This window comes from Mauremys reevesii, linkage group 21 (assembly GCF_016161935.1).
Source record: "Mauremys reevesii isolate NIE-2019 linkage group 21, ASM1616193v1, whole genome shotgun sequence".
NCBI lineage: Eukaryota > Metazoa > Chordata > Testudines > Geoemydidae > Mauremys > Mauremys reevesii.
Genome location: NC_052643.1, coordinates 2,651,501 through 2,675,345, shown reverse-complemented (window position 1 = coordinate 2,675,345; position 23,845 = coordinate 2,651,501). Strand labels below are relative to the sequence as shown.

General features: G+C 48.7%; 3 protein-coding genes across 3 annotated transcripts in view; 1 reads left to right on the top strand and 2 right to left on the bottom strand.

Annotated features, from left to right (window-relative positions):
- The first annotated feature begins 384 nt into the window (after positions 1-384).
- On the top strand, positions 385-1,987 carry LOC120388024 (ribonuclease H-like). Its single transcript, XM_039509559.1, has 2 exons — positions 385-973; positions 1,959-1,987. Exons 1-2 carry the CDS (start codon positions 385-387, stop codon positions 1,985-1,987), a joined length of 618 nt encoding a protein of 205 aa, XP_039365493.1.
- A 3,027-nt stretch (positions 1,988-5,014) lies between these two features.
- LOC120387639 (dolichyl-diphosphooligosaccharide--protein glycosyltransferase 48 kDa subunit-like) lies at positions 5,015-13,991 on the bottom strand. The gene is made up of 6 exons (XM_039508574.1): positions 13,713-13,991; positions 12,611-12,721; positions 9,748-9,834; positions 9,185-9,288; positions 6,737-6,831; positions 5,015-5,116 (listed from the first exon to the last, which is right to left on the bottom strand). Exons 1-6 carry the CDS (start codon positions 13,867-13,869, stop codon positions 5,089-5,091), a joined length of 582 nt encoding a protein of 193 aa, XP_039364508.1. The 5' UTR covers positions 13,870-13,991; the 3' UTR covers positions 5,015-5,088.
- Positions 13,992-16,674: 2,683 nt separating this feature from the next.
- The window catches only part of LOC120388023 (kinesin-like protein KIF17), a 50,284-nt gene continuing 43,113 nt past the window's right edge, over positions 16,675-23,845 (bottom strand). The window contains 3 exon segments of the mRNA XM_039509558.1: positions 16,675-17,786; positions 19,590-19,710; positions 23,719-23,786. Coding sequence (XP_039365492.1) covers positions 17,590-17,786; positions 19,590-19,710; positions 23,719-23,786 — 386 coding nt within the window. The 3' untranslated portion in view covers positions 16,675-17,589.

Here is a 23,845-nt window from a genome sequence, read left to right as displayed (position 1 = left end):
CCCGGCACTCGGTCTGCCAGACATCTTTAAGCCGTTTCAACTGTATGTGCATGAAAGGAAGGAGTGGCTCTAGGGGTGCTTACTCAATTATTAGGCACTTGGAAACGTCCTGTGGCATATTTCTCTAAACAACTGGATCAAGTTGCCAAGGGGTGGCCAGCTTGCTTGCGAGCTGTCGCGGCAACTGCCCTAGTGCTTGGTGAAGCAGAGAAACTGACTTTGGGGGGGACTGTGCAGGTGTATACCCCTCATATGGTTCAAGCCCTGCTGGACACTAAGGGTGGTCTCTGGCTCACGCAGGCTCGGGTAGCTCGGTACCAGGCTAAACTCCTAGAAAATCCTGAAGTTACCCTGCAGACCTGCCCCTCCCTCAACCCAGCCACTATGTTGCCAGAGACAGAGGAGCAGGAACATGACTGTTTAGAAATCATAGATGCCCAGTACTCCAGCCGTCCAGACTTAAAAGATCAGCCACTCCCCAATGCAGAGTATGAGTGGTACACTGTCGGCAGCAGCCTTGTTACAGATGGGCAAAGGAGGGCGGGCTATGCTGTTGTAACTCTCCATGAGACTGTGGAAGCGGAAAGTTTGCCTGCCGGAACGTCAGCCCAGCTGGCTGAATTGGTAGCTTTAACCCGTGCACTCGAACTGTCAAAAGGAAAAAGAGTTAACATTTTTACTGATTCCAGATATGCCTTTGGAGTGCTACATGCTCATGCAGGTCTCTGGAAGCAAAGAGGAATGCTTACAGCTCAGGGGTCCCCGGTCAAGCATGGGACACAGATTCTCCGGCTTCTGGAAGCGGTGCAGCTCCCCTCAGAGGTAGCAGTGGTGCACTGCAAAGCCCATCAAAGAGAAGACCAGGACGTAGCCAAGGGCAACGCCAGGGCCGACAGGGAAGCCAAGCGGGCTGCCACCCTGGAACCATTGGAAGCTGAGGAGGCCCATGTGCATGCCCTCATCCCATCAGTGGGTGAGCTCCCAGCCCCTCAGTACTCTTGTGAAGAAAGGAATCTGGCCGACTCCCTTGGGCTCCAGGAAAAGGAGGGATGGCTCCACTCCACAGAAGGAAAAATCCTCCTACCTAAAAGCCTAATACGGCCAGTACTACAGAAACTACATCAGACACTCAAGCGGCATCTCTCAAAGGTCTGCCAAGAGGCTTCTCTTCGGTGGCCTGATACCTTACCCCTTGTTTTGCTCCGAGTTCATGCTCTCCCAAAGGGCAGGTTAGGGCTTAGTCCCTTCGAGATTATGTTTGGGAGGGCATGGCCTATGAATGGTACACCGGTTCTGTTAGGGGAGTGGGAGGTAGGCTGCGGTTTCTTATCTCAGTACATGTGCTCTCTGTCTGCTGTTCTCTGTTCTCTCCACAGGTATACCAAAGATTTGCAGCCTCTCCCGCTGGATGCCCCTGTCCACTCCCTGCAGCCTGGTGACTCCGTTCTCGTTCGTACCTGGAAGGACGAGCCTCTCCAAGAGAAGTGGAAGGGACCTCACACCGTCCTGCTGATCACCCACACAGCAGCAAAGGTCGAGGGATACAAGAACTGGATCCACTACTCCCGTCTGAAAGCAGTGCCAGCTCCTGAACGGTGGACCGTCCAACCTGCGGAGAAGACTGCCAATGACGATCTGGGACTTAAGCTGTTATTCAGGCGACAGTAAGGCCTGCTGGGAATGCCCTGTGACCCCTTTGGACAGTTACAGCGCACTCCCCGTGAACACTCTGAGCGTTGGCTGTGTTTATTTTGACAGGGCCAGCCTAACCTGTGGGCTTGGTCCCTTTTGTTTTTAATCTGCTTGTTATTAGTAGTAGTAATTTTGTGGGTATTTGGGGAATTGTAATTGTTAGGCCTTAGGATCACTTGCCCAGTATGGATCCAGGCCTAGGGTTTGCCACAATGTTACTCTTTGCTATGGGAACACTCCTCTCGTTAACTCCCGTTTCTCCCCAGGCACATGCGGGATGGAGGGGAATCCCTAACAAGTTAGAGTCAAATACGTATGAGAACCTGAAGATTTGCTTTGCCCAAGAGTTTAATCTCTCTAACTGCTCTTCCGTAAACTTTGTACCCCCCGTGCCCCGAAGCTCCCTATGTACCCTCTCATTGACAGCCCCAGCTCCATAGAACTCAATTACGTTTTGTCCACAGTATGAGAACACTCAGCCAAAGGTTTGTTGAGTATTCTCAAAGGAGGGAATTGTTGGTGGCACCAGGCATGGCCCAGTGTTGACAGAAGGGTGGAAAATGACAGTGCCAATGAAGGCTCCCTGTATTAGGCCTCTGCTTGTCCGAACCGCTTCCATGTTTAGACTTTAATTAACTCCACAGGCTAGATGGAAAGAATGGAATGTGTGGCAACTAGTTATCAGTACCAGGAGGCAATTATACAGCCTGCTTGCACCTGGCTGAAGGGAGTGAAACAGAATGACCGGTCAAGAAAAGTTACTAACGAGATAATATGTTTTTTTGCCAAGTATGATTTAACCAGCTCAATATAATTGCTGCTTTATAATGTGCTTGCTGTATGGGAACTAGAAGGGAGGGAAGAAGAGGGGCGGGGAAGGGGGGAGCTGGGCATTGGGGGTAATAGACATGCTTAGCTAAAATCATGTATAAAGAGAGAGAGCTGCTTGTATGGGGTGTGCTTGATCTGAGACCTGTCTGTGTCTCCGAGCACGTGCGCTTTGAGATCTCAAAATAAACCTTTTTTTGCTTCTCCACCCTGGTGTGTCTAATTGGAGCGAGGCACTCCGGGCAACGAACCACTGTTGCTGTCGCCTCAGGCCTTTGTGCCGGCAACAAAGTGATCCCGCCCCTGGCTCTGGAGTGTGCGCGTCCCTGTTCCCGGTGCCTTAGGGGCATGTGGGTGACCCCCACAACCCCGGCTCTGTTCTCCCTGCCTCAGGGGCGCACGGGCGACCCTTGGCCCCGCTCCCGGCTCAGTTCCCCTTGCATGTGGGGTGCGTGTGGGTGAACCCCTTCGTCCCTGGCACTGTTCCTCCTGCTGAGAGGCACGCAGGTGACCCTCCCCTGCCCCCGGCTCTGTTCCCCCTGCTTTACTTAGAATTATTTAATGAAGAAGCTGCTTCTTTGTAAAGCCAAAGAGGTGAGTGAGAGAGGCCCTAGAATGCTAAGGATTCTTGTGACAAATCCTTTCATAACCACGGGGTAGAGAATCTCAGGGACTAATTTCTCCTCTCTTTGAGCTAGTTACTGAATGGCAGAGCTTTTTGAGCCATGAGCAGCCTTGATTTGGCCTTCCATGTCAGAGAGTCTCCTAGCTCCCCACAGGCGCACAGCTGAAGTGTCGCCTTTTCTCTTTCTTTGTTGTGTTTCAGAGAACAGTACTGCCATCCCAAACCTTCATCACTTACGAGTCTCACCCCACAAAAATCATCTGGCATTTCCTGTTCTCGCGGGAAACAAACAGGTCTATGTGGGGAAATCCCCACCTTTGGAAAACCGAATGAATAACATCCGGGTGTATCGACCACTCGTGGCAGAGGAATGACCTGCTCAGTCGATCCGCCAGAGTGTTCCGAAACCCCGGGAGAAAGGACGCTACCAGGCCTATCAGTGGGCTATGCAAAAGTCCCAGAGTCTGATGGTCTCCTGACAAAGGGGGGAAGATCGAGTCCCTCCCTGTTTATTAATATAGTACATGGCCGTTGTGTTGTCCATAAACACTGAGACACTGCAGCCTTGTAAATGTTGCAGGAACGCCTGGCACGCTAGGCGGACTGCTCTCAGTTCTCAGACATTTATGTGAAGTGTCAGCTCCTGAGATGACCAGAGGCCTTGTGTCTGAAGGCTCCCGAGGTGCGCGCCCCAGTTGAGGCAATTCAGCCTCACTTTAAGGGTTTGCACAATCCCTCTCATTCTTACATCTCTGTTTTCATTACATCTTTCCCCTTCCCTATGATCTTGTGTATCCTCTCTCCTGACCCCTTCTTTCCATGTGTCCACTTTCAGCATCCTAACTCCTTTCATGTCTCCCTGTACAGTTGAGGCAGATTCCCACCTCCTAGCCCAAAGCTAGGACCTTGGATCCAGTCCTGCAGCCCTTATGCATACTGGCTAATTGATAGACCTCAACAAGCTCTTCTAAATGGGGACTCATCACGCAATTGGAGCCTTTCTAGTGGGGCTCCACACAGGGATCTGTTCTTGGTCCAATGCTACTCAATATCTTTATCAATGAACTGGAAGAAAATGTCACTGCTGGTAAAGTTTGCACACAAAAATTGGTGGAGTGACAAATGATAATAAGGTCAGTTCTACAGAGCTATTTTTTAACCCCAGGACCAGGAGTTGCCACTCCACCATGGCTCTGGTCAAGTCCAGTGGCTACTGGCCAGGGCTCCACCTAAAGCGTCCCCTTTAAAAAAGGACAATGCATGCATGCATGCACACACCCCTTCCAGGGCCTGGGCTCAGATCCCATGAGAGAGAGAGAGAGAGAGAGTGTGTGTGGCTTTGTAATTATTTTTGTATTGCATTTTAAATTGATGCCAAAGGTGGCAGGAACCAGTCACAGGCATTCTTTTGTACGTGTTCAGTTAAATTCAAATACCTACGTAAAATAACAGAAGTAAGTTTGGTCTTGTGAGTTGCATATTCTAATAGCCACCATCAAGAATAAAGAACTTTGAAAGCAATTGCGGAGAGCAGCTGAGTCTAACCTTTTGTCAGGGTAAAAACACATTGATGATAACTTTCAACATTGATTTGAAGCACACTCTACTTTCATGTACAAGAGTGTATTCAAACTGGGTCTCACACAATAAAGGAAAGTATGAGATTTGGGGGAATGGGACCAGACTGTAGATAAAACTCACTAAACATAATAAGAACAGTTTTTGTCACATCCCAAATGCTTCATGTTTCAGTTTCTGCAAAAAGTTTCTGCTGGGTTCTCCCGCATTTCTATTAGGCATGCCTGATAGCAGTCAGAGCAAATTAAAGCATATCCTCATTTAGCCATAATTACTTTATGATCTCCTCACCTCCAACTTTTGCTTGGTGTCGGCTCCTAGCAAATCTCTTATGTCTTCATTGTAGATCTCCAGGTAAGAGACTCTTACCAAGAATTTGGTGTTTTCAGCACACTATACAAAAACAAGAGATGGGATTTTAGGGGAAGTTTTTCAAAAGTGCTTAAGGGAGTTAGATACCTAAACTCCAATTGACTGTCAATGACAGTTGGGTGCCTAACCCCCCTTGGCTTTTTTGAAAATACTTAGTCTGCAGATTAACTATTTAGTTCACATTATATGGGACCTTTCAGATTGTAAACTCCTGCCATACAATACATAGACACTGAGAAGTGTAGACCTAGTGTGAGGGGCTCGTTTACACTGGTAAATACACAGCATCGAGAACATTCAGCTTGGAGTAAAAGTATCTTGTCCTTTTCTAGCACCCTTCAGCAGACGGCTTCATAGCACTTTATAAACATTAATGACTTAAGCCTCACAACTTCCTAAGATTTAGGCATTATCCTGGTTTTACTGATATGGAAACTGAGGCCGAGAGAAACACCAATTTGCCAGAAGTCACATAGTAAATGTGGTAGAGCTATAAACAGCACCTGAGTCCCAAATCTCAAGGACTCTGTTGGACTCTACATATGCCCATTATTGAAACATACACACTCAGCCAACCAGAGCTGCATTCAGTGCTCATGTACTCATCATGTGAAGTTCTTGGCAAGTTGACAGGAGGTCTCCTGCTACCCTACTGATAATTTGGGGGTGGGAAGAATGTGGCTAAAGCACTGAGGAGGAACTCAAGAGATCAGAGTTCTATCCCGGCTCAGTGACAGCCTTCTTGTGTGATCTTGGGGAAGTCACGTTCCCGCTCTGTGCCTCAGAATGGAGGGAGATATGCACATTTCCCTTAAGTACACTGCCTTGTTAATTAGATCAGCTTGCTGACACCACAGCTGCTATAAGCTCCCTCTGTCCTGAGCCCTGCTCTATGGAAGATGGGGTAAGCAGGGTGCAGGAGCCGGGGGAAGGGGGACACCCTGACATTAGCCCCCCCTCTTCCTTCCCTCCATCCCAACCCCTGGCATAGCAAGCAGGAGTCTCGGGGAGCAGCTCCAAGGCACAGGGCAGGAGCAGCACATGGCAGTGGGGGAAGGGACACAGCTGAATTGCAGGCAGCTGCTGCACAGGGAACTTAGGGGAGCGTGGAGCTGATAGGGGGCTGCCAGTCCACCCTGGCTCCAAGCCCCCACCAGCTAGCTGCAATGGGCTGCTCTTCCTACAAGCAGTAGACAAAGCAGCGGCTGCCAAACAATGTTAGAAGGAGCATTGCACACCTTTAAAGAGCATGTTCCCTAATTGATCAGCAACGAAACAACGTTAACCAGGACGACTTTAAGTGAGGAGTTACTGTATTAAAAGTTTTGTTTCAAAGAAGTTTATAAAACTAGATTGAGAGATTACCTTTGATTACCCAATCAGCATGAAGTCTGCGCCTTTCTTGCCTGCCCTCAGCCGCCCTCCCCCCAATTCCATCCTGTTAAAGGACCAAATGCCTGTTGCATCTCAACTGAAGAAACCAAAAACCAACCTATCTTCCTTTGTTTATAATAGTCCCTACCCCAGCCCCAGGCTTATAACCTATGTGGAGGGAAGATAGTGGCAAGAAACCCATCCAAACAGAGACCTCTTGTTCTCAGTCACAGCCCCACTGCCAGCCTTGCCTCGTGGTTCACTTACCCAACTCCTCGGAAGAGAACAGGGTTTAATGGAGTTTTCCCCACAATGGTGGGAGCCTTCAGCAGATTTTCAGAGTCTGCGACAATGAGCGTGTGCTTCAGGGAGGAAACAAGAGACCTGTGATGAGCTTTCACAAGCTACTAACAATGTCATTAATGCACAGGCAACTTGTTAACATGTGTGTCTGCTTGCCACTCTATGGCTAGTGATCTGCACCACACGGCACCTCAGGTTCTACAGCTGCCCTTCCAGAACTGTGAAGTAGCATTAATTGGCTCTACAGTCTCACCTGGCCTCTTGACAGGAAGAAGAATTGTAATACAGGGCAAGGGGATGGAGGAGGTAAGAGCAGGAGAAGAAACCAGGCACATGCTCAGAAGCCCTCAGGGAACAGACAACAGCCCCTGCTGGTTACAGTCTAGAGCAGGTTTTCTCTTGTGAGTTGCATATTAGGAAGCTTAAATCAGAAGGAAGGTAAATCCCAGGGCGACAGATGCAGATCTCTTGCAGGAACATGTGTTTATTAGTTCCTATTTGTTCTGATTGCTGCCACAAGCTGATGTGAACACTATAGAAGGGATTTCAGCATATCAGAAAAAGCACAACAGGGATCGGCAACCTTTCAGAAGTGCTGTGCCGAGTCTTCATTTATTCACTCTGATTTAAGGTTTCGCGTGCCAGTAATACATTTTAACATTTTTAGAAGGTCTCTTTCTCTAAGTCTATAATATATAACTAAACTATTGTTGTATGTAAAGTAAATAAAGTTTTTTAAAATGTTTAAAAAGCTTAATTTAAAATTAAATTAAAATGTAGAGCCCCCCAGACTGGTGGCCAGGACTCGGGCACCGTGAGTGCCACTGAAAATCAGCTGGCGTGCCGCCTTCGGCATGCGTGCCATAGGTTGCCTACCCCTGAAGTACAACATGGAAGAATCTGCATTCCAAAGTGCCAGAAGATACTGGGGGACAGCTGCTGCCTAAAGCCTTAGTCTGTGACACTTACACAGCCCATCCTAGAGCAGTTTGGTTCCTCTTGGCCTGCAAGGCCTTGCTCTAGGACACAAGATGTTCTTAAGTAAGGAATAACGAGCTTACAGCTTTGCAGCATGTTGTCAGGAGCTGCCTTAATTAAACGGTGATGTAACTTATAGTCACTCAGAAGAATTCTCCCTGAGGGACAGTTGTGTATCCAGAGGGGTAGTTACTGTGCTTACTGTACCGAGTTTTAATTACATTTTTCCAATGAAAGAATTTTTTGTTTAAACCAGGAAATATTCAGCTATTACAACATACTAGAAGAGATACCAAACTAAGCATATTAAGAGAGTCTAAATAACAGCACCACAGTGAAATCAAAGGCCCCATGAACCTATAGAGCAGTGGTTTTCAACCTCAGACTATGTCTAAGGGGGTGCACGAAAGGCTGTTATTACCATAGAACAGTGGTTTTCAACCTGAGTCTAAAATTTCCAAAGGGGTCTGCAATGAAAAAAGGTTGAAAACCACTGTTAGGAGAGTTATTCTTTCAGTGATATTGGATAGGCCTTCAACTATCTACTGGCTGGGAAGAACTCGTATCTAGCTACAAATTATGAATCTCCAAGTCCTACTATACGTTCTGTAAGATTGGTTTGATAGCGAGCACAAGATGGTATGGTCGAAAAGGAAAGTTTGCAAAATCTGCACTGCTAATAAGTTACATAGGCACCCCAAAGCTATGGTGATTCCCCCATCCATCGGGGATTGTGTGCGCCCCACATAGTTTACAGAAAAGCTATGTTACAATGTTCTTAACTCTCAAACATTATTGGGACATCTTGTATCTCTCCTGTAAAGACAGATATTTCAGAACCAAGCAAGGACAGAAAAATCAAGATCTCACATATATTCGATAAACTTCCACAGAGTTTTCTATGTTGATCTCTCTTTGTCCTTGTGTCTTGAGCCAGAGTTTACCTTTTTTAATATGTCTGGCTACTAAGCATGATATTCTATCTCCTGACCCATCATGAATAAAAGGAAATAAAATATTTCACTAGAAAGGGGGAATTCTGATCTCCTACCCCCGAGGGGTTCGAGGTCCAATACAGTGAACCCCTGACTATTCCAGGTGGTGTTTTTAACTGCTCAGTGTGACTGGAATGTTAGAAGTTGTCTAGGCATAGATCAAAGGTGCATGATAAATTGCAATCTCACATTAAAGATAAGAGCAATAATAAAAGCAGCATATCATTCAATAAGATTCACAGCTGCTACTTAAAACGTCTTTGGAATGAGCATGGATAGGAGGAAAGAAGAGAAAAAGGAAGACGACAAGATGTGTCTCCAGCCCTTACAGCCAAATGCTTAAAAAAAAATAAATTCCTTCCCATAAGCTATGTACTAGCTAAGACAAGTTTCCTCAAGCCCTGGACATATCCAAAGAATTCAGTGTCTGGACTTTTACCTGGCCTGGGTCTGAGATATCATAGTTGTGATGGTCAATGACTGCTGTCCTTTCCTCATCAAACTCTATTCCACACTCACTGCCCAGCTCTCGCAGAGGATCACCTAAAAGGACAGAGAAGTGGATTCCCAATTAACAGTACATACAAGACACAAAAGCAACTAAAAATCAAAATAAAAACAAAGGACAGCCCTGATTTATGTGCTAGCGTCCTGCTAACCAGGCTGCTGGGTGCACTCAGTACACAACCCTTGGCTGAACTCAACTTTCTTTGGAAAGTGAAATTAAGGCATTCCTTTTTCTTTACCACCAATTCCCTCGGAGCATTGTGAGGATGAAGGTTTGTAGCATGTTTTGAATGCACAGAGTGCTGTATAGTTTTAGCTTTTGAAAATCCCCTTTAAAAAAGGTTGCAGCCAGAATTCTAAGAGCTCCCATGACAAGGAAGACACCTTCCCCTACAGGACTGATCTGTGCTCTCTATATCCAGCAAACTCTTATGCAGCTATAAAATGAAAAGCCAACATTTATGCCCATTTGTTTGATACGCAGATTTTACTGACCAATGTCAGAACTGGCAGCCACAAGGACACTTCCGCCTCCGTCGATGAAAGCAGTAATTGTCTCCACATTGATGTTTCCGCCAAAATCTGAAAAGATGCATCAGACATTAGTGATTCAAAAGTGGACACCGAACTATTTTACCAGTGCTTCAGAGCAAGGGAGGAGAGGGAAATACAAGGGTGGTGAGGCAAATTAATAAAGAAGCTGTGTTGGAGTGATGGGCACCTCCTGTGCCTAAGCAGGATCCTGAAGCCACATACACCTATGGCCAACATAGATTAAAGGGTTGGATTAAGGGAGGATTAATTCCTTCAGAAGGAAGGCAAAGAGCCATAAAATCCAGCCTTTAAAAGGCATAGATCTAGCCATTCAATCTCAGTTGCAGAGAAATAGCCAATGAATTTTTTATTATTATTTGTTTGGGCACATTTAAAGACATACTTTTCTTTTGGTTACATCAGAGGTAGGTAACCTATGGCACAGGTGCCGAAGGCGGCACACAAGCTGGTTTTCAGTGGCACTTGCATTGCCCAGGTCCTGGCCACCAGTCCGGGGGCTCTGCATTTTAATTTAATTTTAAATGAAGCTTCTTAAGCATTTTAAAAACCTTATTTACTTTGCATACAACAATAGTTTAGTTATATATTATACACTTATAGAAAGAGACCCTCTAAAAACATTAAAATGTATTACTGGCACACGAAACCTTAAATTAGAGTGAATAAATGAAGACTCGGCACAGCACTTCTGAAAGGTTGCCGACCCCTGGGTTACATGTAGTTGATTTGCTTCTTCCTCACCCAACCCCAAGATACAATTCTTATCTGTTTGCAGGTAGAAATTCTACATTTTAAAGATAGTGAGAGACTTCTGCATTGAGATTGAGAGAGAGATATCTGTCAACAAGAGGAAATATTAATTATTCCTTCTTGTAGAAGTTGAATTACAACTGGCACTAATGCAAGCATTCCTGGGACAATAATGAGGAATACCTCACTCATTCCATTCTCTAATAAAATCAAATTTAATTAAACTTCACTATAGCAACAATAACCAATATATCTAAGAGAAAGCAAATGAATTTAGAGAAACATGCATCTCTGCAAGTTGAAAGAGGTACAGCCAAAACTTTACAATATCTTAATTAAGGAAGTGAAAGAGAAAACAGAACACCAAGAGAAGGACAGAAGTGGAGTAAGTCAGAGGTTAAGAACAAGTCATGAGAAAGACACTGTATGCCACACTCTAAAATTTAGCTCTGAAGCAGTTTAAAAAGGGTTCCTACATATCATGAGTCAATAGCTTCTTCTTGCACAGCTCTGTAGTTAGTTCTCCTAAGGATCTGATTCCAATATCACAGTCCTAGTAGTAATGTTCAAAATTAAGTTACCTGACACTATCTCTGAGGCTCACCTGAAGTTAAGTGTGCTATAACCTGGGGCTACAGATTATACTATTCAGTTTAATTCACACACAATCAGCTAGCTCTCCACTCTTGCTAAGTGAGTGTTCCTTTTGGAAGGTCTTTCTTGGCTCTCTCATCACACCAATATCACCTGATCTCTCACTTTCCTGAAGGGATGTATTTCAAAAAGGTTGCTATTAATAATTCCTCATCAAGTCTGATTCAGGCTGTTAATAGGGGTAAAGAGAGAATCCAGATATTTTGGTGTGAATTAGAACAATTTAATTTTTTTATTAAAGTGAATGTCTGAAATGAAATATACACAGGTTGAGAGGGAAGGTACTGTACATCTGGGGTCAGGCTTGGGTTATGGGGGGGTTACAGGTATTGTTTACAAGGATAAAAAGATACATACATATCGCATAACCGGCATAGACCCAGATTGGGGTGCAAAAGTTTTTAAAGTGTCAGTGGATAAGTGGGCTCGGCTACGCCACCCATGGAATGAATAAGGAGTCCAAGTCAGTATCGGTGGAGCGGATAAGTACACGGGTAGGGTACGTCCCTTGGTCCGTCAGGGAAGGAAGTGGGTTATTTCACTGGTCGGCTGTCTCGGTTACTCGGTGTGGTATTGGCGGTGTCCGACTACTACTACACTTAAAATCAAGGCATTTTAAATAATGACAGTGTTATTCCATCTTTTAGTTATAGAATTTTAGAACAGTGCATTTGTTAATCTATGGAAGCACTGTTCCAAAAATACACATTCAATACATTTTTTTTTTTTTTTTTACTGAATCACAATACCATAATTCTAGATATACCACAGGGATTATAAAGTAGTCTGAGAATTATTAACAGACATAACAGTTACTATCACAGCAAACACTGGTAATGAAATAGTGTTTACAGAAAATAGATACCCAACAGTGACTGCAGGTCCAAAGCAATCAGCTATATTTGTGTGCTTATTCTTTGTTCTACAGGCTTCTGCCCCCCTCCCTCCTTTTTAGAAGCTGCCTCATGACCATTTAACTGCTTAAAATGCATACAGTTCCTGCCACAGTTTGCCCAATGATGAATGAAGATAACACCTGTAATTCTACATCTCAGGGACAGGCCCCAAAAGCCACCTCACGGTCAAAATGAAGCAAGTCCGAAGAATACTTTGATCAGTTTTATCAAACCTAGGAAAAGCAATCTCATGGTTGAGCAGGAGGCTGGGAGTCAGGACGAGGCCTAGCTCTGACACCTCTCATTGTTTCACCCTGGGTAAGTCTCTTGCCTCCCCATCTGGAAAACTGGAACAGTAAAAGACCAGCCTCAAAAGGGGTATTATGAAGGTTAGCGAATATCTGCAAGGCACTTTACAGATCTAGTGTGTCTTCTCCAAGGGCCTCAGAGTATTACACAACTTAATTTCTGAGTCTTTTCCTTTATGCAAAGGGATCTCTTACCTTCTACAGATGGGGAGAAAATAATCAAGTTGTCATACAGAAATTCTCCATATTTTATGAGGGACAGGCCAGGGTCATCAGCAGTCCTGAAGGTGAGGTCAAAGCCTCTATCTGCACCCAGAAAACAAAGATCATAGCCATGAATACTGTGACACAACTTTAATTTTAAAAAAAGTGTAAGACAGATCATGCTAGAAAATGAGATAAGAAGGCACTTAATTCAGTCTTACCCATTACAATCTAAGCATCTAGTTGCCATACTTTTTAAGGTGTAATCCATCTGAAGAAGTGGGTTTTTTACCCATGAAAGCTTATTCCTAAATAAATTTGTTAGATGTTAAGGTGCCACCAGACTCCTCAATACTTTTTAAGTTGCTACATAAATATCTAAGTCAAGAATTTTACTCTTCCACAATACACTTATTGTCTCAGTACTCCAGTGAGCACTGTCTGCAGAATTGTTCCTGACAGTCTCCAAGCAGTGACACTTCTTGGTACTTACAATCTAATCCATAGTGTTCAGGGGACACGGGGACTTTTTGGACAAACCAAATTAAAAACAAACAAGAACCTCTGCGCTCTCAATAGCATTTCCATGCACGTCTTTGATGTGAATCAAGCCGTGATAAAATTTGTGGATGACGTGAACACCAGAGGGGGAAACACGCACAGGAAAGAGGCAAATGCTCTCGTGAGATCTGGGCAGCAGGGGCTGCAGCTAACAACGGGAGAGGCGAGTCTAACAAACGTGACGCTCTTCAGAAGACAGACAGGCACCAACCCCAGGTACAGAGCACCCCCCCCCTCCTTACTGACACACGTGGCACTTCCTGGCGACCAAGCCCCGCCGCCGCTGTATGGAGGATGCAGGGTCAGCGTGGCACCCGCAGAGAACCAGACGCGAGAGGACAACGACCCCGTCGGCCACCCCAGGCAGGCGCACCCCTCACGGGGAGACGTAGTGGGGCCGGGAAGCTGCGCCGTGATGGACCCAGGCTCCCCCCATCCCCGTCGCCCTCCCCCAGACCATGACTCCCGCCTTCCCGTGGGACCCCCCCGCTTCTCCCCTCCCTCCACCCGGGCTCCGCTCCGCCGCCCTCACCCGCCAGGCTCCGGAGGAAGAGCGAGTGCGTGTCCCGCAGGTTGATGTTCTCCAGCAGCACCAGGGTGCGGGGCCCCCCGTCCGCCTGGGCCAGGCCCAGCCCGACTAGCGCCAGCAGCAGGAGCCGCCCTGAGGGGAGAGCGGCCGCTACCTCCATCTTCCTCTTGGGGGGCCAGCCTCACCCGGAACCGATCCTCTCCACGCTGCCAATCACCGACCCGCTTTGCCCGTAGAGGCGGGACACGCAAAGCCGCCTCAATCCGTGACCCGGAAGCGATCGAGAACCCGGCACATCCTCCCTCCCTCTCGGGGCCCGAGGACTAGATCTGAAGGCCCGCCTCCTCGAGAGCGGGGCCCAATCAGAGACAGACACCTCCACACAGCGGGCCCCGCACAGCAGCCCTTGCTCAGAGGGCGCCCTGAGCCCCGCCCATGCGCGCTAAAACCGCCTCCGAGCCAGCGCCCCCTGCGGCCCATCATAGGGATGGCAGCGGTCGTAGCCCAGGCCGGGCTGCCCCTGCACCCGGGTTCTGTGGCTGCTGCTGCGCCTGCGCAGCGCGCCGCCTCCTCTCGCACCGTCCTTGCCTGGTTTCCTGCATGCCCCAGGCTTACCGCAGTAGCCGCTCCCAAGCATGACATTAAAAACAAATAACTTTGGGTCCCTGTCTTCTGCAGCCCCGCCCTTCAGGAATCCCATTGGCATGTTTTTACTGGCGGTGTTGCCAACTCTCATGATTTTGTCACAAGTCTCATGACAATTACTGTTTTCCTTAAAGCCCCAGCTCCTGGAGTCAAGTGGCTATGTGATGATTTCAGCATTCATTCTTAAAAGTAAGTTTCTATCCCTCATGGCTGTGGAGAAAGCTTCATAATGTGACCCCAGTGGACCCTAAAGGCTCAAAAAGCAGAAAGCCAATAAAAAGAACACAATCTATTATTTTTACAAAATCTGCTATGAAAGCTAATCACATGATTTTTGAACATCTGGGTTTAGCAATACTGCTGCCACTGCAAAGGTTAGAAACTTACGTGTTAAAATAAAGCCGTCTCCCCCATGTAATCACATGACTCTAGGAGCTTTATGGAAAGCACCAGATAGTGCAAAATTTACAATAAAATCATGAGAGCAGACAACACTGTTAATGTCCTAGCAGGGCTGTAAACTATGCTCTATCTGCCAACACCAGGGGCTTACTTCCCACTGCCACTGCTGGTACCCACGCTGCAGCATGTGTCCCTTTCCTCTTCTCCGAGCTATGCCCTACCATTTGGGTCACCTCTCACTGTCTAGGACAGCTAGGGTAGGCAGTGTCTTTTGCTGATCAACAGCAGAATATGCTGGCTTTCGGATTATGAAGCAAAAGCTGATGGGCAAGACACTCCCGACCCAGTGCTTTGCAGCTACAGTGATAATGGCCAATGTATGCAACATCTGGCAAAAATGCAAAGGAACATGAACTGTAAATATAACAGCAGTCATATGAGTTTGTCATTAAAAGGCAATGTATTGTGATAATTAACCAGATGTCCTGCACATAAGATAAATGACTAAAATATAAACAGTCAACATATATGTAACAGTCCGGTGTTGGGGCCGTGCCCTCTCAGGGGCCGTCGGGAGCCAGGCCGCCTCACTACACGTCCCAAATCAGTCTCCGGGTTCTGAAGGTCTTGGGGGTTTCGGCCCCTCAAGCAGGGGCTGAACAGAAGGCACACGGTTAGTGTAGTGAGTCCCAGCCCTCAGTCAGGGCAGGGCAGCGAGCCAGTTCTAAGCTCCGGCCCTGGCAGCCGGAGCTGAGTAGTGACAATGTCAGTAAGCCCCAAGCCCTAGTTCAGGGCGGGGCAGCAACCAACACAGGGCTCAGACCCTCAAGCAGGGCTGAGCAGCAGTTCAGTCTGTAAAGCCCAAGCCCTAGCTCAGGGCGGGGCAGCAACACACACAGGGCTCAGACCCTCAAGCAGGGCTGAGCTCACAAAGTCACTAGTTTAAGCCCAAGCCCTCAGTCAGGGCGGGGCAGCAAAAACAGCAGTGCTAGCTCAGACCCTCAGGCAGGGGCTGAGCAGTACTAATAGTTCAGGGCTCAGGTCCGTCAAGCAGGAGCTGAGCAGTAACCAAGTCAAGAAGTCCAAGCCCTTGATCAGGGCGGGGCACCAAACACAGCAGTCTAGGCTCAGCTCCTCACAGCAGGGGCTGAGCAGCAATAAGAGTTCAGGGCGCAGGTCCTTACATCAGGAGCTGAGCCACAATAGTCAGTAAGCCCCAGCCCTAGGTCAGGGGGGGGCAACAAACAATAGTCCAAGGCTCAGGTCCTTGTAGCAGGAGCAGAGCAGCGGTATCAGTCTCAGGAAGCCCAGGTAAGGGCAGGCTTCTCTGCCTGAGTGTTGGCAGGAGGGGGAGGCTGCCACCCGTGAGTGGGGTGGCAGGGGGGACACAGGCCCACCCACTCCACTGTGTCCCAGCCCGGGGCCCTAACAGCGGCGTGGATCCGCTGCGGTCAGTGGGGATCCTGGCCGCAACACACTGACATGGGCACGTCAGTGCCCTCCGCCGGACAGGGTTCGGCTACCCCCGGGCTGCATTCCATCTCCCCCTCCTCGGGTACCTGCTCGTCGCTGGGCTCGGCAGCGGGGTCCCATACCATGGGCTCCTCGGTGTGCTGAAAGCGGTCTAAGTCGGGCTGCTCCTCTGGCCTCGGGTCACGGGAACGCTCGGGTAGCTCCTCGGGGTACCGGGCTCGGGGCAGGCTCGGCCAGTCCACCTCGGGGTACCTGGCTCGAGGGAGGCTTGGTCCGTCCGCGTCCGGGTACCTTGCTCGAGGGAGGCTTGGTCCGTCCGCGTCCGGGTACCTGGCTTTGGGCAGGCTCGGCCAGTCAGGAGCCTGAACAGGAGCGTCCGTCCTCTCCGGCCGCTGGGCTCTAACTGAGGGTTGAGGCCGGGCTTTTATACTTCCTGTCCCGCCCCTTGACTTCCGGGGGGCGGGAACAGGCGGCGGTGGCTCCGCCCACTGAGGTGGCTGTTCTGGTTCCTCTCTCTCTGGGGCCGTCGGGAGCCAGGCCGCCTCACTACAATATAGTTTACAAAACTAACATCTTGAACACAAGGACAGGAGCAATCATTTCCACTGTCTCACTGAACTGCAGTTTCCGATTTGATCTGATCTAGGAGTCAGGGAATAAATTTGCAAACCGTATTTCCTTGGAGAACTGAGTTTGTGTCCCATAAATGATGTCAGTTTCAGACTCTCTCAAGAAAAGAGAAAGCAGAAATGGCTGGGATATGGTAGCGATGCTGCCAGAACCTCTCACTGTCTTATTACAATGAGGAATAAGACAGGAGAATTCTGTATGGGGCATGAGCTCAAGTTGTGGCTGTGACATCCAAAAGGATACAAGTAAGTTCTGTCTAGGAAACTTGCATTGGGAAATACAGAAAGTGATTTTAAGGCTTTTTTTTTTTGAGGAACTGCCTCACATCACTAAAGATTTTACTCCAAGTACAGAGGTTTGACTGGGCATGGCAGTGACCAGAATGGAAGACAAAATATATGGTGCTGGCTGCACACACGTGGCAGGGAAGCAGGTAATGGAGGAATGTGCCAGCCCCAGCTTGAACCTGGAGTTGTCACTACAGACTTCAAAACCTCTGGAAGCAGCATTTGTCTCCACTGACCCTAAACTCAAAGGAAAGTCAAACTGTCCCTTCCAAAAGCCGCTGTGATAAGAGGATTGCTGCCACCAAATTCTATATCGTTAAGAGGGTAACTGCCAAGGTAGGTTGCTGCAATCTGAGCAGACACTGCCACCAGGAGCCACGGGACTGGAGTCCATGAAGGCCACTACAATCAGAAGGATCCGTATTCACCTGAGGCCAGTTCACTCAGAAGGGGTCACTGCTGAAGCTGTTTTTGCCCTTCTTGCGCTTTGTTTTGGAGGACGGTGTGGTGAAGTCAAGCGACTCAAGGCGGAAAGGACGTGGCTGGGGCATCTCCACAGTCTGTGAAGGAGAGACTGGTGCCATGCTGGAGGTGGTGTTGTTCAGGGGGGCGCTCAGCACAGGAGGGGAGTTATGATGGGCTGTAGAGTAAAGGAACAGGACATACCCACATGTTTGGTCTGTTAAGACTCAGCAATGCTTTTCCACGTTCCCAGCTGCATTAAAACCTTATCCATTAATTTTATTGAAGGCAGTCAGGAAATTTAGATATTTTTGCATTTAATTTACTCATTTTAAGGAACTTCCAGACTGGAGTTGACCGTTTCACTGGTTGGTTTTCTGAATATGCAATGTATCTAGTCAAATACTAATAACTGAGTCCTGGAGAGTGAAACACCCCATGCCTGGTGGCTGAGCTTTCTCAGTGGACTGCCTCCACATTTGGGATTTGATGCCCACATCCCCTTGAAAGTGCATCACAGCCAGAGTTTAATGACTTTCATGGCACAATGCAAAGCTCATTTAGTTGGTTGAATTGTTGATTATGTCTCTGTTTTGTTCTGGCTTTCTGCTTATTCTCTGTAATTGAAGAGCCCAGCTGCCAGCATGACAGACACCTGAGACTAAAGTGCGTCTTCACTACCGCCGGATCGGCAGGTAGTGTCGATTCTCGGAGTTCGATATATCGCGTCTCATCTAGACGTGATATATCGAACAACAACGCTCCGTCGACTCCGGAACTCCACCAGAGCGAGTGGCGGTAGCGGAGTCGACGGGGGAGCCGCGGACGTTGATCCCGCGCCGTGAGGACGGGTAAGTAATTCGAGCTAAGGTACTTCGACTTCAGCTACGCTATTCACGTAGCTGAAGATGTGTACCTTAGATCGACCCCCCCCCCCCAGTGTAGACCAGGCCTAAGGGTAATAGGAAGTAGTAGTAACTGGATACATTTCTTCATGCTGCCTCATCAATGTGCCTCAATCCTGTCCTCATGAGACATTCCTAAGGGTAAGATGGGAGTGTGTGTAGTCCATCCAGTCTCTGCTAGCAAGGATGCCAATTAGCACCAACTGTGGTGGTGGGTTTTATTATGCAGACAGCTCTTCACCAGGAATTAGACTGAAACCCCACAAAAATCTGTTTCACTCAGGCTACCACAGGGTTGTTATCTTTTGTTAGACGTACCTAGTCTACTTTGGAACCAGTGACCTGAAGAGGAAAGACTCTGTATCTATCGGTTCATCCACAGCTGCATTTATTTCTGTGTGCTGGCTCAGAAATGGCCGCAGAGCTATGCAGCTCAGTACATTGTTCCAAAATTAATTAAAACCAACCAACCAAAACCAAAACCCAAAAAACAAAGGGCCTGATCGGCAAGAGACTCCTATTGAATGCACAGATGGGCCCATGCTGTACATTTACAGAGCTTAGCTATCCCTAAAACAAATGGAGTCAGACACAGCAAGGGCACTTGTCACCAAGGACTAAGTCCATGGCAAATTTAAAAAGGAATCACTAGCACCACTGACTGACACACAGGCTAAGGCCGCTCCTTCTGCAGAACATCCAGCCCATGGTGCTTTATTCCCTGAAAAACTGGGATGAGTGGCAACCCTATGGAGGGACAAAAGACAGCAAGTGTTGGTCAGGGTGACACGTTGAATGTGAATTACCTCCAAGCTACAAGCACTGGAAGCAAATCATTCAAATCACTACCGGCAGGGTTATCAACATCTGGTCTGCTAGAGCAACTCTAGGGAACCATTGTCAGAGGGCAAAATGGCTATTACCACCAATAAAGGAATGGGTTGCATTGTCCATTAAAGAGGCTATTTGACTGGGGAACAACAAATCCCTCTAGACTAACATGCCAGGAATGGAACCCTCACTGCAGGAGATACCGGCACACGGAGGAAAGGAAAGGAGAATGTTGGGATATTTACCAAGACTCTTCATAGGATCAGCACTGAGGATCTGGCTGGCTCGCTTGGACCGGAAATAGTTACTGGCAATATTCTCACTGTCACTCCTGTTCAGCATCAGTTTGTAGCGGTCTTCTTCCTGCTGGGATCACAAAACGCTGTGAGCAGCACTCCCCTCAGCGCCAGCTCGAAAGCAGCCAAGCACCATTCCATGAGCCAGGGCCAGAGACTTAGAGATCATATGAAGTGATCAAACATATTATCCAACCCAGGCAACAGTAACACTGCAGAATACACATTCTTGGGCATAATCTGGACAGGCATCAGGCTACATCCTGCCACACCCCATCCCCAATACCTGTAAGCAAAGTCCAAAATGTAATGATACCGGTGCAATTCTGCTACACTGGACGGAGTGGGTGCAGGACTCTCTATGTGCTGCACTGAATAGCTTTCTGGCAACTCTCTCCAAGGCTGCAGCTGGTACATGGCCAGTAGGTTTGCAAACCATGCAAATCCACTGTCCAAAAGCCCTGCCAAGGGGACCTGTAGGGGTTACAGCAACTACTACAAGCAATTGGATTGGTCGCATTGACTAAGGTCTTGCATGGGTGGGAGGGGGAAATCAATTGAGCCATGAGGCAGGATTCATAATCCCCATAGAAGTTTGGGAATAAGCTTCCATCCACACTTGCTGAACTAACCTAGTCCTAGGCCACTGTGCCCTGGGCAGAGAGGCCAAGCAAAGCAGGGAGTGTTTTTGTTGTTGTCAAAGGGGAGCTAAGATTACTCCTGGGGGAATTCTGTGCCCCAAAATTAAAAATTCTGCAGCAAAAAATTAAAAATTCTGCACACAATATTTGAAAATTCTGCAAAATTCTGCATATTTTGTTTGTCAAAATAACACAATATAATCATGCCAGTTACAATTATTTTGGTAATTTATTTCAAAATATCTGTCAGCAAGTATGTCTGTAACAATACAGACCAAAAAAAAATTCTGGTAATTTTTTATTGACAAATAGATTCCTTACTAGGCATATGAATACAGAACATTGTGTAATTCATTTAAATGACAATACAGAACTGTATTTCTTGCACCTGTCAGAAGCAGTGCAAAGGCTTGGAGGAGTCAGGGATTACAGAGGAGCTGAGCATGGGCGCCGACTTATATGGGCTCCTGGGGCTTTAGCCCCAGGAATATTTACAGTCAGGGGCTCTGCTCCACCAATAGTTGGAGCTAGGTTTCGCCCCTTTTAAATCCCAGCCGGGGCCGGGAGTCAGAGGGCTCTGGGCTGCCTGCAGCCGCGGGGAGCCCAGAGCCTTTTAAATCCCAGTCGCGGCCGGGAGTCAGAGGCTCTGGGCTGCCTGCAAGCGCGGGGAGCCCAGAGCCTTTTAAATCCCAGCCGCGGCCGGGAGTCAGAGGCTCTGGGCTGCCTGCAAGCGCGGGGAGCCCAGCACCCTTTAAATCTCAGCCGCGGCCGGGAGTCAGAGGGCTCTGCACTGCCCCAGGGGCAGGGAGCCCAGAGCCCTTTGAATCCCAGCCAGGGAGGCGGCTGGGATTTAAAGGGCTCAGGGCTCCCCGCAGCTGCCAGCAGCCCAGAGCCCTTTGAATCCCAGCCCCTGGCCGCTGATTGCCCCCTCCCCAGAGCCTTGCCCCAACTGCCCCCCAGAACCCCCACCCCCTATCTAAGCACCACTGGTCCTTGTCCCCCGATTACCCCCTCCCGAGACCCCTGCCCCTAACTGCCCCTTGGGACCCCAGCCCCTATCTAAGCCTCCCTTCTCCTTGTCCCCAACTGCCCCCTCCTGAGACCCCACCCAACTTCCCCACAGAACCCCTCTACCTGTCCCCTGATAAACCTCCTGGACTCCCATGCCTATCCAATTGCTGCCTGTCCCCTGACTGCCCCTTCGAACCTCTGCCCCATCCAACCCCCCCTGCTCCTTGTCCCAAAATCCAACCCCCCCCTGCTCCTTGTTCCTTGACTGCTCCCCGGAACTCCCTACCCCTTCTCCAACCCCCAAACCGCTTACTGTGCCACTCAGACCAGCGTGTCTGGCTCCTGCAGCTCCAGACAGTTGCTGCCATGCTCCCCCATGGACCCCACAGCCCTCTCCCACCCCCAGCACCTGCCTTCCAGATTTGAACACCTCAAAATTCAGGAGTGCTCAAGCTCGGTTTGGGCAGCTTTTACTTCATTTCTCCCAAATCAGTTTCCCCTGCAAGGTGCCAACTGAAGGTGTTGGAGAACAGAGAGATCGGGTGGCCTCCTAATGCCTGGAAAAGAGACAAAGGCAGGAGGAGGGAGTGTCAGTGCCTGTGCGGACTTCTGGGAAGTGCACGGTGTGGAAGGGGATGCTGTGATGCTTTGGAACAACTCCATACAAAGCCAGTCAGGACTCTGGGGGAGCCTCCCCTCTCGGAGCAGACTGTCTCCAGGGCAAGAAGCTTACACCTTCCTGGGTCTGACCTCGGAGCATTCAGCATGACCTTCCACATCATGCACTTTCCACAGCGAGTCTGCCCAGGCTGGTCCTGGGGCAACCAGAGGTCCCTGCACCCCAACTCCGCAGTCAGATGTGACTCTCAGCCAGACAGTAAAACTGAAGGTTTATTAGATGACAGGAACACAGTTTAAACAGAGCTTGTAGGTACAGAAAACAGAACTCCTCTGTCAGGTCCATCTTGGGGGGTGGGGCGCCCAGAACCAAGTTCTGGGTCTCTCCCCATTTCCCCAGCCAGCTCCAAACTGACACTCCCTCCTCTGGCCTCTGTGTCTCTTCCAGACAAGGAGGCCACCTGATCTTTGTCCCCAACACCTTCAGTTGGCATCTTGCAGGGGAAACTGAGGCAGCCATACAGTATTCAGAGAAAATATTAAGGACATTCCCACTTCATCACAACAGGTGCAACAAAATATAATACTGTATATTGAAGCAGGTAAGTGCTGCTTCTGACTTTCCACTTTTAATTGACCTTTGTAATCTTGTGGCACCGACGCGTTGTAGCTTCATTTTATATCGGCTTACAGGGCGGGAGCAGGGGCACCACCATTTTGGGCCCCACCAAAATTATACAAACCTGCCGCCTATGGAGCTGAGGGAAAGGAAGGAGCCTAGGAGTGACCCTGGAGGGTGATGAGTATAGGTGAGGGTTTTTCTTTGGGGGTGGGATTGTTAGGGTGTTGGGAAGCCTCCCCCATGCAGACCCTGGCTGACCCCAAGCCTCCCCCATTCAGTCAGGCACATCTGCTCCATTCCTGCACCTCTCGCCCCCACGGGTCTCTGCAGAGCCCCGCCCCCAGCCCCAGGCTCCACCCAGGCACCCCACGAGCTCCTGAGCCCATGCTTCCATCTGTCCCCCCACTAGCCATTCTGAACGAGAATCTGTGACCCCCCCAGCAGCCCTGTGTGCCCCACTCTGTCTAACCTGCCTCCGCAGGCAGGTGCTGTGATGAACTCTATTCTGGGGGGAATTCTGCAGCACTGAGCATAGAATTTTGTATTTTTCTGCATAAAAAACATTTTGCCTAAGAAGTGCTGCAGTTCCACCTTTTCCCCACCAGAGGCCGCTGTGGCGCTAGAACAGCCGGCATGAACGCAGCCAGCTGTTCTGGCACCATAGCGGCCTCTGGTGGGGAAAAGGTGGAACTGCAGCACTTCTTGGGCAGAATGTTTTTTATGCGGGAAAATACAAAATTATGCGAGACTGATGAATTCTGCGCGTCCGCAGATGCGCAGAATTCCCCCAGGAGTAAGAATCTGATGCCACCAATTAACTGGACCTTGAGCCCAGCTCCCCACAGAGAACAGCCAGTGCACTATCCTTCTAGTCTTGGACCTGCTCTAGGTTCTGTGTTGTCTATCATTCTGGCCGGGTTGTCTCTCCTCTTCAGGGGCTGGACTCCCAGCATTCCCAGCCCCTGCTGGCCTGAGTCCTACACTCCCCTGACTGGCCACTGGACTGTGAGGCCAGCTCACTGCTTCACTATTTACTCTGCTTTACACACACCCTTATTCTAATGCCAGTGATGGCTGGGCATGAGTCCCTCTGGAGCCACTCAGCCCTCTGCCTATTTCCTCCAGAAGGAAGAGCTGTGTAGCTCAGAAGGCTCCCTCAGGGTCCCAGAGGAGACGTGCAGCTTACCATCAGCAGCTCTCCGTTCTCGCCTGAGGCGCTCTTCCTGGCTGGCTTAGTCTGTGGCAGTGATGGAACTGCTATGAGAACAAAGGCATTACTTAAAAGACCAGCAGCACTGAATCAGTTCCAGATT